At 42.2% G+C, this 15669-nt stretch overlaps 1 protein-coding gene across 1 annotated transcript; it reads right to left on the reverse strand.

The window, feature by feature from the left end:
• Positions 1 to 271: 271 nt before the first annotated feature.
• Positions 272 to 14760, reverse strand: LOC311501476 (gamma-enolase; the record flags this gene model as incomplete). Its single annotated transcript, XM_084563321.1, has 12 exons — positions 14578 to 14760; positions 13601 to 13696; positions 13142 to 13200; positions 9407 to 9476; positions 8088 to 8221; positions 7773 to 7864; positions 7467 to 7597; positions 6673 to 6870; positions 6279 to 6480; positions 3911 to 4019; positions 2969 to 3027; positions 272 to 341 (listed from the first exon to the last, which is right to left on the reverse strand). Exons 1-12 carry the CDS (start codon positions 14660 to 14662, stop codon positions 272 to 274), a joined length of 1305 nt encoding a protein of 434 aa, XP_084419447.1. The 5' UTR covers positions 14663 to 14760.
• Between the last annotated feature and the right edge of the window lie 909 nt (positions 14761 to 15669).

A 15669-nucleotide genomic window follows, 5' to 3' on the forward strand; every position in this document is an offset into this window, starting at 1 on the left:
TGCTTATGTGTTAGTGTGTGTTAGTGTGTGTGTGTGTGTGAGTACGAGTGTGTGTGTGTGTGTGCATACAGCATCATCTCCCTCCTCATACGTCCAGTGCATAATTTATTTTGTTATAATTTTATTTATTTTTTGCGTGGCTCTTTTTTCTTGTGTCTGTGGTTTTTTCTTTGTACATGGCTCGTTCCTTGTTTGTGTTTTTTTTTTTTTTTTGTATTTTTTGTGTGTGTGTGTGTGTGTGTCATTCGTTTGTCTGTCTGTCCCGTCAGCTTCACAGGGCACTGGGGTTCCTGAAGTTGTGGCCGGCAAAGCGAGCCTGGTCGCCCAGCTCCTCCTCGATCCTGCAGAGATGAAGAAGAAGAAGAAGAAGAAGAAGAAGGTAAAGATGGTTGTTGATCGCCTGATTGGTTTCCATCTGTGAAGTCTGGGAGAGCTGCTGATTGGTTGATTCAAACCCACACTGACCAATCATCACCCAGGGCCCTGATTTAAAGAGGAGTCCAGCGGGAGGATTCACTCTCTGCTGCTTTCACTCTCTCATCCTGTCTAGACCTGGTGCTGTGGCTTTTCTTAAATCTGACAGTTGTACTTCATTAGTTTGTTAGTCAGGAGCATAGACTGTATACAAATATGGACTACACGTCTCCACTTCCTCTCATTGGTCAAACTGACACTATTTTCCCGGGGATACGGGCGGCGACATCTTGCAACTTTGGAGCCAGAGTCTAATCAGCACGGTCTGAGGGCGGAGCCATGTGGAGCCACGATATCGATGCCCCGCCCACACTTCCTCCAGACTCACTCACGTTTTCCTTTAATTGATACTACGCTCTGCTCTACCTCCACCAGTTACATTTTTTTTGTATTTTTATATATTTTTTACAACACTCCTACTTTTTGGAGCAGTTGGCATGGCAACTGGTAGTCGCCATGATGTCACATCCTGTTTCTATAGCGTCAAATAAATAACTAAAATGAAACTTATCCAAAAAAACTGACACTTGAACATTTATCAACATTATATTAACTACTTAAAATGACAGAAACCATCCTTGAAAAAAAAAAGATTTTAGTGTTTTAGTTTGGCCCAAGTCCTGCCCCCTGACATAGAGGGGGTTAAGCTTATGACCTATACTGCAGCCAGCCAGAAGGGGGAGCTCTACTTGCTTTGGCTTCACTTTTGAGGAGCCGTTCCTCCGTCCATCTTTATACCGTCTGTTGTCAGGTCTTGTTTTGTTGTATTGCTTTTATTTATTTGGCACGACCACGTGATCCGATCCTTCCCTACAACGTGTCAGTAAAATAATCCATCTACTGTGATTCTCAATTTCCTTGGACGTAAATCAATCGGTAACAATCGAAACTCCTGTTAGACGTTTCACAGAAACCCTCAGAGCATGCACTAAGGCGACGGTGGAAAGAGAAACTTTCCTTCTAATGGGAGGAAACGTTGAGAACCCAACACGTCTGCTGGAGAGAGAAGGAAGAATTATCCATTAACCGTTAACATCCACCCTGGACTTCAATAATCCAGAAGTAAAACAGTCTCCTTTTCTTTAAAAGGTGACATGATTTAGTAAAAACAGTCTCGGACTAGTTTAGTTTTGTGGAAGAAACCAGGTTTCTCACAACAGGAGTGATGCTGTCGCAGAGGGAACCAGGATTTCAGTGTCTGAGTTCAGCTGCAGCTAATTTAACTTTCCCTGTGCTTGTTAAGAAGTGAAAATGTGCGCTCAGCTGCTGTCTGTCTGTCTGTCCCTCTGTCTGTCTGACTGTCTGACTCTGTTTCCCTCCGTGTACGTTCATGCTCGGCTGCACTGATTAGCATTTATCGCTGGTTAATGCCTCTGTAAGTCTCTCCACCCTCCACCTCTCCTGCGTCTCCTCAGCAGTCCGATGGGATTACACCGCTGAGCCGATCCCATCTCACTCCTTCCCTCCCTCCCCCAGTCCTCCCTTCCTCCCTCCCTCTCTGCAGCTTGACTGGCTCGGACACATGGGGTGACACCAGCGCTGCTGTCGCCTGTCACGTCAATTAACTCTCTGATGCTAAGCGCTAGGACTGAGTGTGCTCCTCTAGAGCTTCTTTACAGCACAGCTACTGCCAGATTTAGAGACGATGGTTATACTATAAATGAAATAGAGTCTGCAATAGTTGGTTTCTAGAGAGAGTTTAGATTTACTGAGTTAAATCTTATTTGTAATCCAATCCAAGTGGCTACTGAAGTCAAAAGAAAAGAAGAAAAAGTCAAAGTCAAGTCTCTTTTATAATTTCTGTTTGAAAATATATATTTTCTGCAAAAAAAAATAAAAAATTGGATTGGTGATTCTAAATTGGCCGTAGGTGTGAGTGTCTCTCTGTGTTAGCCCTGTGATAGACTGGAGACCTGTCCAGGTTGTACCCCACCTCTCGCCTTTTTTAAAGGATAGTTAATAATTGTAAAACATTTTCCTAATTTACTTGTTCTTCTTTGCACTAAAACAAACGGAAAAAAATCTGGAGCTGTCGTTACTTATAGGTTATTATGCTGGTCCGGCCTGCTTGAGATCAAATTGGGATGTATATGGGCCCCCAACTAAAACGCCCCTGCTGTAAAGACTTAGCGCATTGCCTCTTCTGCGGTTTAAACTTTAACAGGTCCCTCTTCTGGCCTTGGACTCCTGGCAGGAGACTTTCATGACACTTTCTTCAAAGTCCTGCTGACGTTTCGATGAATTCACTGCACGGACTTTGTTCATCGATTCACTTTGCCGACAACAAAATTATATTCTTTGATATTTCAGACCAAATCTCTCTTGCAAATGTCCCTTGCAGATGTTTTTAAAGACAGAATTCAATTCATCATGGCTCATTTCCAATAAGTGTCCCGCTCAGCGGCGAGTCCACAGAACCAGAAACTTGAAAGAGTATTATATGACAGTACAGCATCTGAGAGAGAGCGAGCGGTAATGTCTGCAGCACACTGACCTCATGAGCTGGTTGTACTTGGCCAGGCGCTCAGATCTGCAGGGGGCGCCGGTCTTAATCTGCAGCAGAGAGACACAGAAGAACGTTATCTCAGTATTCATACTGTGAAATATGAAATTACAAACACGGCGCCAAACGTTCTCCACTTCAAACATAGGACGGAAGAGGAGGAGCCGATGAAGATGGAGGATAAGGAAGAGAAGAAGAAGGAGAAACATGAGAAGAAGAACGACAAAGAGGAGGAGGAGAAGAAAAACAAGAGGAGGAGAAGAAGAAGTAGGAGGAGGAAGACGATGAGGAAAAGAAGAAGGGAAAGGAAGAGAAGATGGAGATAGAGGATGAGGAAGTGGAGAACACGTATATCCTCCTCCATGTCTTCCTCCTCCATGTCCTCCTCCATGTCCTCCTCCAGTCCTGAATGTCTAGAGTCTTAGAAGACGACCAAGATGTCTCCATGTCTTCATCGTCTCTGTCTACATGGATTCCATCTTGGTTCATCTAGTTTCTCTACCTCCACGTCTCTGTATTCTTTATCTGTTCTGTTTCATTATTTATTGTGTTTAATTCAGGTTGTGTTTCCTGAAGCTACTGGACCTTGTCTTTCAGATCCACCTGTTCCTTCTTATCATCACAGAAGTTACCTGCTCTGCTACTCTACCTGTGTTTTCTTGACATTATATTTCCCTGCTGGATTTGACGATTCTCTGCAGCACCTTTAATTAACCTTCAGTTCTATTGAATTGAACTTTATTATTTCATTCCACCTTATCCTTCTTGTGTCCAACATTTGGGTCCAACCATCCTGCAACACGTCACAACATAATATTTTTTCTATTGAACTGGTCATCAAAGGTTTATATTGCCCATTTTGCTGTCTGATTATTAGTGCAGCACTAGTGTCCATGCAGAGAGTTTTATTTGACTCGGTTTTGCGTCTAGTACCTGTCCAGTGCAGAGTCCCACCACCAGGTCGGCGATGAAGGTGTCCTCTGTTTCTCCTGAGCGATGGCTGACCATGACACCCCAACCGTTCGCCTGAGCCAGCTTACACCTGAGACACAGAGACAAAATCACGGTTTTAATCTAAAAATAGAAGCTGAAAAAATTTATATTTACTGCAAGACCCAAAAAATAGAAATGTTTGGTTGATATTAAACACAACGAGCTCAAAGCCATCGTAGTTCTAAGAAAATTGTGCCATTAGCATTGATTCCTGCTCAAAATGTTAAATCTATTGTGCCGATATTTATTTATTCATCCTGAGACATCTTGAAACATGTGGTTCCTGTTATCTGCAAGTTTCCTTGATGGCCCTGAAGTTGAAGGCCTAGTTTTTTTGGATATTCGAGGTGTTATATATATATTCGAGATGCTAACATTTGCTAATTAGTGCAGGAAAATGTCATATTTTTTTTAAAGGTATTTGTTCAAAAATGAAACTATTGCAAAGGTTTAGATTTTGGCTCGGTTGTGGCACAAATAAGTCAAAGTTTTGTGGGTTTATCTTTCGGGAAAACAAACATTTTTGTTGCACATTTTATGGTAGCTGGTCCAAGAGCTGTCGAGTCTTCGGGGTAAATCCTCTGAGGACCATGCATTGAATCGTTTTTGAGATATTTCAGACCAAAGCGTTCAGCCATACCTACAACTATGTTTCTAGCATGGCTAAAAAGAAGTAGACTCCTTAACTTAAACTGTGAAAATATGAGTAATCCGTGATTTTTTTTTTTGTCCCAAATTATTTGCAAAACGTTGTCCCAATCAAAAATCATCCTTTAGTTTTCTTTTCTTGAAGGGTTTGGTTCTAAAGGCTGCAGCGTATCAAGAGCTAGCCTAGCGCTAATAACACCGTCATGAAACTGAAGGTCATGGGATCAGACTCATTTAACTGTCCTCTCTATTGCTGTGCTTTATCGCCTGTGTTAATTAATCTGATTACGATTTATTTGTGTCCGCAGCTCATTTGACACATTAACGTGCATGAAACATGAATATTCAGACTCGCATGCTTCAGGGCTCTAGACCAGCTATGAAAAAACGCTCATATATCAGATTTACGACGCTGGGAGCTTTTCATGTGACGGATGTAATGCATCACCTTTCCTGCCATGGGCTCACTTTCTATCGATTCATCTTTCTTACAACCCTCCTCCTGTAATCCAGCTACACTGTGGTGATTGATAGCTTCATAACCCTGAGTGACATTTTGTTAAGTCTTGGACCGATAGCGCAGAACTGGAGTGCACACACTCTCCACAAAGACTTCAACACATAGCTATAAGAGAGACGCACACAATCGGCTGCATCAGTACGTTTGACTGACAGCTAATCTTGGCGCTGGAGCTCCTGTCACTTCATGTCCTTCGTTCTTCTTCTTCTTGTGTTTGTTGCACCTCGTCTCCGGCTCGAGGCCAGCGTGGCTGACAGGTAGCGACCAATGTGACTGACAACATGTTGACTCCCTCTCTGTGTGTGTGTGTGATAGCATGAACAGAAAACTGAGCCTTTCTCTACCGACTCAGTGAAGATGGAGGACTCTCTCTTTGGTGGCCATATTGGTTTCTGTTTCTTTCAGACAAGACTGAAGCCCCCAGGAATAAGAGGGAAGACCCATGTTCACCACACGTGGGATTAACGGTGATGATGGTTATTTCTAGATTCACAACAACTCAAAGCAAGACTGTGTAATTTACGATACGGACACTGCAAACCGACGACAAAGAGTTGTACTTGAACACACCACAATGACTACAGCGAACAGGAAGACCTACTTTTAGCTAGGAGGCTAGGAAGCCAGGAGGAGCGACTGTTAGCTGGGAGGCTAAGAAGCTAGGAGAAGCTACTAATAGCTGAGAGGCTTGGAAGCCAGGAAAATCTACTATTAGCTAGAGGGCTAGGAAACAGAAAGAGCTGCTATTAGCTGGGATGTTGGGAAACCAGTAAGGGCTACAGTTAGCTGGGGAGCTAGGAAACACAAAGAGCTACTATCGGTGGGAGGCTAAAAAGCTAGGTAGCATTAAATACAGTTGTACAGAGCTAGACTCTCCTGAATCATGCTAATCAGTTGGTCTGCTCTTGAATTAAGCATGAATAATTTGTGATCATCATGCTGCTGTGGAAATATTTATAAATGACGAAGATGGCCAACTGTCAGCGTGTTGTGTCACACTGCATTCTGTCCAGGATGGATGAAATGTCTGGGTAAACCTGACACTGCAGCTTCTTTTATAAGCACACTTAAAGAAAACACCTTGTTTCCCACAGGCCTTCTCCTTCTATGTAAACAGTTTTTTATAAAAACTAGACGTACGCCTGTATGGCTTCGGTGACAGTTCCGATCTGATTGACTTTGAGCAGTAGGCAGTTGCAGGCTCGCTCCTCGGCAGCTTTTTCTATCCTCTTAGGGTTGGTCACCGTCAGGTCGTCTCCGACAACCTGGATTCCCACCTGGGCCGTCAGACGGGACCAGGCCTCCCAGTCGTCCTGGTCAAACGGGTCCTCGATGGACACCACTGGGAGGGAAAGAGAGCGAGAACGGATAAGAAAGAGGTAGAAACCATCTTCAAACTAGAAAAGCCAGCTTCAGAGAAAGATTGATGCTCTGAATCCTGAGTAGATTAGCTGCAAGCATTTACTCAGAGAAGGTGAAGAAGCTCTAGACTAACGCACACATTAGATCGACCAACAGGGAGAAAATGCCCCACCTGGGTAGTTGTTGACGAAGCCCTGGTAGATGTCAGCCAGCTCCTCTGCAGTGATGTGTCGCTCTGAATCAGGTGGGGACTTGAAGTCCAGGTCGTATTTCCCCTCACGGTAGAACTCTGAGGCAGCTACGTCCATCCCGACCACCACCTTGTCTGTGAAGCCCGCCTTCTCTATGGCCGTCTGCAGCAAGTCCAGAGCTGAGGGGTCACGGAAACATATGGCAAAGACTGATTCAGTCACACAAACTAAACGTTATTCAAAAAAGACAGTAAATGTTGTTCAAGGGAGATTTGTATTAATTTGCCTCTGAAGTTGTGAAGGTTCCTTGGTCATCCAGGTCATGGGGCATCCAAAAAAACAAGCTAAAACAAAGGAAACTGGACTTGTAGAGTTTCTTGAAGATGTTTCACCACTCACGTAGCTCCTTTAAATTGGAAAAACCCTTCTCTGAGACAAACAAAGCCTTAACATCTGCCCCTAAAACATTTCACGGCTGTTCACACCTTGAGACTGGAGTATCTGGACATTAATGGGACGTTAGAGTACCATTCACTGGAGAAGGAAAAGCAGATTCCTCCAATTACAGGCAATAGCTAACAGACATTTGTTCCCATTAAAACCCCGAGTCACCATCGGTCTTTTAGAAGTGGGATAAGTGGCGAAACATCTTCAAGAAACCCTACGAGTTCAGTTGCCTTTTTGAACCAATTCTTTCTTTGCAAAAGCATGTTCAGGCACCCGTCTTTAAGCTAAGACCCCAAGGACGGTTAAACTTAAATAGATTCATGCTCACCTTCACTGTTCTCCAGAATATTGGGAGCAAATCCTCCCTCGTCGCCCACGTTGGTGGCGTCCTGGCCGTATTTCTCCTGAATCACCCCCTTCAGTGTGTGATAGAGCTCTGCTCCTATCCTCAATGCCTCCCTGGAAGACGACAGGAGGTGGTAGGTAGGATGGTACGAGGGTGGAAGGACAGCGTTAGGGTTAGAATCATGGCAATTAAGTGAAAATATAATTTACAAAAAAAATTGGTTTCATATTAGGAATTAAAAATAAAAGCAAAATACCCTTAATCAAAAAATAAAAGGTGAATTCTTACTTGAAAGATTCAGCTCCGACCGGTAGAACCATGAATTCCTGCATGGCCAGTTTGTTTCCTGCATGAGATCCTCCATTTATCACATTAAAGGCCTGAGGAGGATAGAAGATTAGATAAGAAAGTGGACAAGAAGAGGCTCAAAAATCTTAAAATATGTTAATAAAGCACTCTAACGCAATTTGTTTTCCTGTTTCGTTTGAATTTTGATTCAAAATAATCAAAAAGTTGTCTCTTTGGTAATAAGGAGCAGTCATCAACAAAACACAGACGGTCAAATGTTTTCACAGATGTTGCACAGTGAGTCCCAAGTCTTACCGGAACTGGCAGCACCAGCTCTGTGTTTCCGGCCAGGTCGGCTATGTGGCGGTACAGGGGGATGTCTTTCTCCTTTGCACCGGCCTTACAGATGGCTAGAGACACTCCCAGGATGGCGTTGGCCCCGAACTGAGCTGTTTGACAGGAAACGATGGGTGTGTTATTCTTTTCAAAGACACATTGTGCCGTTGTCCCTCCAGGAAGGCTTTTAAAAGGCGCTCCTTTATTGTTCTAAAGGTCGTGTTAAATAATGTGAGTTTTTTTCACACTGTCTAATGTCAGTTGATTTTGGGTGGTTTTGTGTTTTGGGCTGTATTTGGCAACAGTGGCTATTTACCTGACAAATATATAGGCCTAGAACATGTGGATTGGCATGTGATTGGGGTGGAGGTAACACATGTGCACACAATTCAACCGCTGGACTTTTAACTTAGCCTGTACATAATCAAATAATCTACCATTGTGCACATTATAGAATCCATAAAAATACTGATATGGTTAATATAGTCATTGTGCACGCAAGAAAATGAGTCACTGAGGCATGTTACGTATATTTGCAAAGGTCCCGTTTCGTGCAAGGTACCTACATTGCATTTGTAATCTGTAGTACCACCATCAGACCACTAGTTGGCGGTAAAGGACCATGTATGACACTGGTTCAGATTCAATTAAGAAAGTTTGTTTGGTGAAATGTTAGAAACAATTCGTAAAAGTCCAGTTGTTTGCTTTAGCTTTGTTCAAGGCATTTCAATTATGTTGTAATTCTACACGTGATCCCTTTTAAATACTTTTACTAATCTTCACTTGTACATTTCCTCTGTAACTTACTTTATAAAATGAGTTTAAATCCATCTAAAACTGTAAAACATTAAGGGTTACCAACAGAGTAATATGATTTGTGTGTAGCACTCTGGATATAATCATGTCTGGATGTACGTGGACAGAAAGTAAAATTAAAACCTTTCAGCTGCCGTTTAGTCCGACAGGCTTCCTGTGGCGGCCGAAATTAATTTCTCCCGACAACATTACTTTCAGATCTGTTTACTGTGCTGCCTGCACTGATTAGTTCAAATGCTTGTAGATGAAAATAAATGAACAGCGAATTCATTTATTAAGGTTTTCATTTGGCATTTGCCAAAGCTTGTTCGGAGCGGTGATCTGTCAGCTCTTCTCGTTTTGCACGCCTCCTCGAAGCACTCATTTAAATGTGACTTTTACACGAGTGGATGCAGAGCGGCTGGAAGGTTTCCAGCTGGCCGGTGGACCCTGACGACGGGATGTTAGTCATCACGACTCGCTGCCGTCGTGTTTTGACTCACATTTGTTTTCCGTGCCGTCCATCTCGATCATCATGTTGTCCAGCTGCTCCTGCTCAGCCACGCTGATGCCCTGCAGACAAATACAGGCACATAAAGAAAGTCATTTGCGGCACCTAAAGTTCCCCCAGACACCTACTAGATTCAGTTTTACAGATTTAAGTCAAGAAAAGGGTCACAATTATTATAAAAACAATGCTAGAAGGCAATATCACAGTCCCAAGGATCTGGGCTTTATGTCTTTATAGTCGTATAAGCAGCAGATGTCATCATGTTACATTCACTGTTCCCACATCTGGTAGGATAATCTAAATAATGTCCTGTGGTGTGTGCATGATTCAGATTAGAGAGAGGGTCTGTTACAGTTTTTCTCAGTTGCTAAAACACTAAACTCCATTGGCTGAAGAAAGTTCTCAGTTGCTTGAACTCATTAAGCTAACTGTTCAGTCTGTTGTCAATACCTTAAACCATTTCACATGGTTTAGCAAAACTCTAAACACATTCTCATTCTTAAAACACATTCTTCACTCTAATGCACATGTCATCCATACTGGTAAACACAAGTGGCAACAATTACATATAAAGAGAGCAGAAATGTCATTGATTGAACACAGTCAGTCAAAATTGATTTCACTTGTTTCAAATGATGTGACAACCAATATAAGCCAGTTCAGAGAGCAAACAGGTTGTTGAAGGTGGGAATGAGAAAGTGTGAGAATGGACAGAAGAATTTATGTGAGAGGACGAGGACGAGTGCGTATGCGAGGTGGGGGACGAGGAGAAAGAGGAGGAGGGCAAGAAAGAGAAAGAGGAGGACGAAGAGGAAGAGGAAGAGGAAGACAAAGAGTGGAAATATCCGATGAAATTCGAGCAACAATCATAGACCATGTTGTTGGCTGTATATATGGTACAATAAACAAATTGTATGGCCCTGAACATTGTGCTTTCCATTTGTTTTCAGTACTGACTGCTCAATAGATTTCGACTGGTTACAGGTTCATATCATCAAAGAACAAGAATTACAGTATCACAGAGATAAAGTTTTTGAGATGCAGGGTACAGCACTGTAAAGGGGTACAAGAAGGAGGAAGAACAAAAAAAATGCAAAGAGCAAAACAGTAATTTCTGATCAATTTTGAGCTTTTTGTATAATGACAGAAACATGTGAAATTTGTTTTGAGATTAAAAATGTACTTCTCCCTGAGAACTATATGTTTTGAACAATGTGTTTTCTATTTTTTGGTGCATTGTTTACTGACTGCTTGATAGTGTATGTCATTTTGAGCAATTTGTTTATTATTTGAGAGCAGTGTTTGATTTTGAGCACAGGTAAAACTGTTTTGAGGCGAAAGTTTCATTTTGGGCACACGTAAAACTGTTTTGAGGCGAAAGTTTCATTTTGGGCGCACGTAAAACTGTTTTGAGGCGAAAGTTTGATTTTGCAAGAGGAGTCAGAGGTTTTGTAAATCGTGCTTGAAGCTGAGGTTTTGTGTTTAAGGTTTTGAGAAAATGGAGCAAGGTTTCAGAAATTGTGTTTTAGCAATTGAGAAAAACTGTAAGCTGAGGTGGTAAACCCAGACTGTGTTGGAGGGATTACACACTCACTCGCCACTTCATTAGGAACACTAGTGCATGTGGTTTAATACAACAGCCCTGCACTAAATCCTTCAGGACTGATGTTGAAACAGCGTCAGAAAGGTGGTTGATTATTTTGGAGGATGTAGTTCATGGTATTATTTGAAACTAATGCTGAATACCAGAACCTTCATGAAGACAAGATTTAATGCAGGGCTGTTTTTAATAGTGTACCTAATGAAGTGGCCAGTGAGTGTGCATCACATCTGGCCTGGGAACGTTTCAGGATTCCCCATGAGGAACCGGAATACATCGCTAAAGAGAGGGATACATGGATGGATCAAATGCCAGAGATTACACACTCCTCCTTTAGTTTTAACGCTTTTTATTGTTTGTTGTTTATGTTAAATCTCTTGTGACTCCATATTTCCGCAGGCTAAGTCTAAAATAACTCATCACTTGAGTCTTGAACTATATTATCCAACTGATTTACTGTTTTAAATCTAAACTCATCTTGTATTTTCTTGCTTTTTACACTATTTCATGTTGTGTCTGGACCCGAAAATCGTAATAAAAGCGCTTCACGGATTCGTTATCACCACAGACACCAGCTCAGTCAGGACGGATGCGACTCTTGAATCGTTCAGGAGCTCGGAGCCACTCAGCCGTTACTTTCCCGCCTGGCTGATCGCTGAGATTCATTTCTCGGAACAATATCTCCTGCTGAAGGAAATCACCCATGTTGCTCTGCAGATATCTGACTCATACTATTCTCACACACAATCACTCGGGAGTTTTTTTTTTTTTCTCACGCAGACACATTATCATCATCATCATCATCATTATCATCACACATACGCTCGCATTTCTCCGCTGTCGCTGGAAGATGAGCTTTATCACGGATCCAGATGTGCTAGACATCTGGATGCTAATCGACTCCTTTATCATTTTCAGCATCAATAACTGATGCAACAGATTCACTCTGATCATAGACACGGTGGAGACGCATGAATGCAACATCCCTGATGTGCAGAGAAGTTACTGAAGATGTTTTCAAACCCCGAGAGAAAGATGTGAAACGCCCTAAACTCTACATTCCTGCAAACATGTTTTGTGGTTTTGTGATTTCAGGAAATTGGGAACTAATTAAATCAAAAATGGAGCTTCAGCACCGAGTGTGGGCGCTGCCGTTTATTGTTCTTCTGTGATTCATGTAACCAGAGTTCTGTACACGAACAACATGTTCAGTCTGATCAAACATCTGGGCTATGAGTTATGAGTCTGGTAACAGGACATCTGGATTTAATTATAGAGCATTTTTCAACCGATAGGAAAACAATACTTCTGCACACAATCGGATAGTCCTCCAGCCAATCGCAGCAAAAATTATTGTACAGATCTTTGCTGGAGCAGAATCAGTTCTCATCGGAGAGACTCCAGATAAAATTTGCACGACAAAAGAAACTGTGGGCAGAGGAAGTTGTTTGGTCGTCCAGGCTAACTACAAGAATTATTCCTTCAAGAACTGATGCGTTTACATAATATTTACGAAAATGCATCTTTAAACATGACTATATTGCCTATACTGCTCCTCAAAAGTGAAGCCATAGCAAGTAGAGCTCCCCCTGGTGGCTGGCTGCAGTACAGGTCATAAGCTCCGCCTCCTCCATGTTTGTGAGCGGGACTTGGGCCAAACTAAAACACTAAAATACAGGTCAAATATTTTTTACAAAGAATGGTTTCTGTCATTTTAGAATTTTGAAAAAGTTTCAGTTTAGTTAGTTATTAGAGAATAAGAGAAATAGAGAATTATAGAAACAAGATGTGACAATAATGGTGACCAACAGTTGCCATGCCAACTGCTCCATAAAGCGATCCCATGGGACCGTGAGTTGTAAAAACTATTTTTAAAAATAACTCCAGAGTATAATCCAACATTTCCTTGTAACTGGTGGAGGTAGAGCAGAGCGTAGTATTCATTAAACTAAAACAGGAGTGAGTCTGGAGGAAGTGTGGGCGGGGCATCGAAAGTTGCAAGATGGCAGCGCCCGTATCCCCGGAAAATAGCGTCAGTTTGGCCAATGAGAGGAGGTGGCGACGCATTGTCCATATTTATATACAGTCTATGCTATTGACAAATAGATGAATGTTTTGGTGACTTACCGAAGCTATGAGGGCCGGAGCCAGAGTATCGTTGATGTGCCCGACTGCCTTCAAAACACCTGAAGCCGACGAAGAGGAAAGAAAAGACGTCAGTGAAGGACAAAATCAGCAACATGTGTCTCAAACCCATTAAGAATTATCATTCAGCCCATTTTAACCCTTTGGTTTGGACTTCTATGACTGAAGTCCTATGAGGCAGAGTACAAGCTAATTTACCGAACCTGCATACCACGTTAACAACTAGCTGGAGAAGAAGTCTGAACATCTCAGAGATAATGCTGCTCATATTTCTCAGCAGTTGGTGGAGACCAAACTTGAGCTAAAGGTAGAATTATGGCTGTATGTCAAAGCAGCGATGGCTAATACACTAGCCAGATAAAACAATGACCATTGACTGTTTTCTAATCTCGCTGCCCCCTTGTGGTCGTGATTACTAAACACAGCTTTAAGTTCTGGTACCTTTGCCCTTGTAGCGGCTCTTGTCTCCATCTCGGAGCTCCAGAGCCTCGTAGATCCCTGTGGACGCCCCGCTCGGCACCGCGGCCCTGAACAGACCTAGAGACCAAACGAGAGAAAGAATTAACGGACAAATCAATTGTTGTCCTGAACGTTTTCATCACCTGCTTCTAAATTTGTATTTTCTTATTTCAGCTGCTTCAAAAAAACAGCTCCATATATTTTCTTTGGTATTACAAGTTTGCTTTTAAAACCAGAAGTGAAAGCTGGAAAAACAACTGATGCTGATTTCTTGTCCTTGAATGTAGTCTCCATGGAGACCACTGGTCCAGATCTTTCTGGTCCAGGTCTCTCTGGTCCAGGTCTCTCTGGTCCATGGATCATTGTGTTCAGCTCTAAATAAACCTGGTTCTTCTCCAGATTCAGAGATAAATTCAGATGACCAGATACCTTGAGTCAGAAAGTCTAAAATTACATCTGAATATTGTCCCAGAGTCATGTTCATTCTCCGTTTAGACCAACAGAAAAGATGTGAAATCACTGATGGAAACTGCTCCTTCTTCTTCTTCTTCACCTACAACAACGTCTACTTTTATATGAACCTAATAACCACTAGTTTCTTCTTTACTTCTCTTCCTGGTTTCATACATTAAACCAAAGGTAAATTTATTTGCTTAGCTTTTGTTTTTGCTTTTTAAACAATTTATTTTAGTCTAAAACCAAACTTAAAATAACATAAAATCATCTTTATACATGACGTCAGTCTGCACAGATCAACCCTGATCTTCCTTTAACTAGGGACAGAGGTCAAATGAAGGTCACTTGATTGTCAGGAATGATTTGAATCTGCTGCACTGCCATCACTTCCTTTCGCTTTCTGGCTCATATTAATGTGACGAGTGTGCACCGATGTCCCGGTGGGGGAGATTATGCTATTTCCTTCCTCTGCTATATTTGCAGACAGGCTCTCTGGCGGTCACCTTTTTCTGTGCGAAGGTCCACTTCCACAGTGGGGTTTCCCCGGGAGTCCAAGATCTCCCTGGCAACGATGCTGACGATCGACATCCTGAGAGGCGACAGAAAGGAAAAGAGGCGATCACTGTTCTGCTTTTCAGCTGCTAACACGTCGTCTTAAAATGATGACAGACATCAGAAGACGAGGACAGAGACACCTCATGCGTAAAAAGGATCTATTTTTACAGCAAACATCACCGCTGCAGTCAGAACAAACACACGATGCAGCTTCTTCACTGTTTCTGGAAGCAGAAAGAACTTCAACAAGAAAGAAAGAGCACGAGATAGAAAGAGAGAGAAGTAAATTATGCATCAGTTTCATCCAGACTGAAATCTGATTTGCTCTGGTTGCACGGTACATATTTCTAATTTAATCCCACTAGCAGATTCTTGTGCGACATGGAGCTAAACACACCAGGAAGTCATGCAGCACCAAATATTCTCTAAAACCAGGATTAATCCACAACTGAAAATAGTCCCAAACACAAATGCAGCATCTCTGCAAAAATCTTTCTCGGCCATTAGCACTAAATATTCCTTATGTATACATTGTCTTAATCACATTAATATCCATTTAAAATACATTTGACTTGTTGTTAAATGTGAATTTAGATGCAGCTGCTTTATGAAATGTCATTTAATTACCTGCATGTGAACATTAACCAGATATTTTAAATATTTAAATAAAATCTTCAATCCTGCGTCAGTTTGTTTCCAGTTTTTGTCTCACTTTTCTAGAGGAAAATAAATTAAGAGATGTCGTGGCTTTCAGAATCTGCTCCTGCTGCTGTTTACAGCTTCGTGGAGCCCTGGAGAAACAGCTCGGAAAATCTTGCTAATGGAGGAAACGTACGTCTCTCTGGGCGCCGCCCGACCCCAAGAGCATTCACCTCGATCTCAGAGGTGGAAACACCAGTGCACCAGTTTGGGATCTAGTGAATTTGGAGGCCAGGTCAACACCTTGAGCTGTTCTTCATGTTTATTGAGTTGATCCTAAAGTGTTTTTGTGGCTGCATCCTGCTGGGGATGGTTGCTGCCATCAAGGAGTGTCATTGCTA

Source organism: Chelon labrosus, assembly GCF_963514085.1.
Source record: "Chelon labrosus genome assembly, chromosome: 16".
NCBI lineage: Eukaryota > Metazoa > Chordata > Actinopteri > Mugiliformes > Mugilidae > Chelon > Chelon labrosus.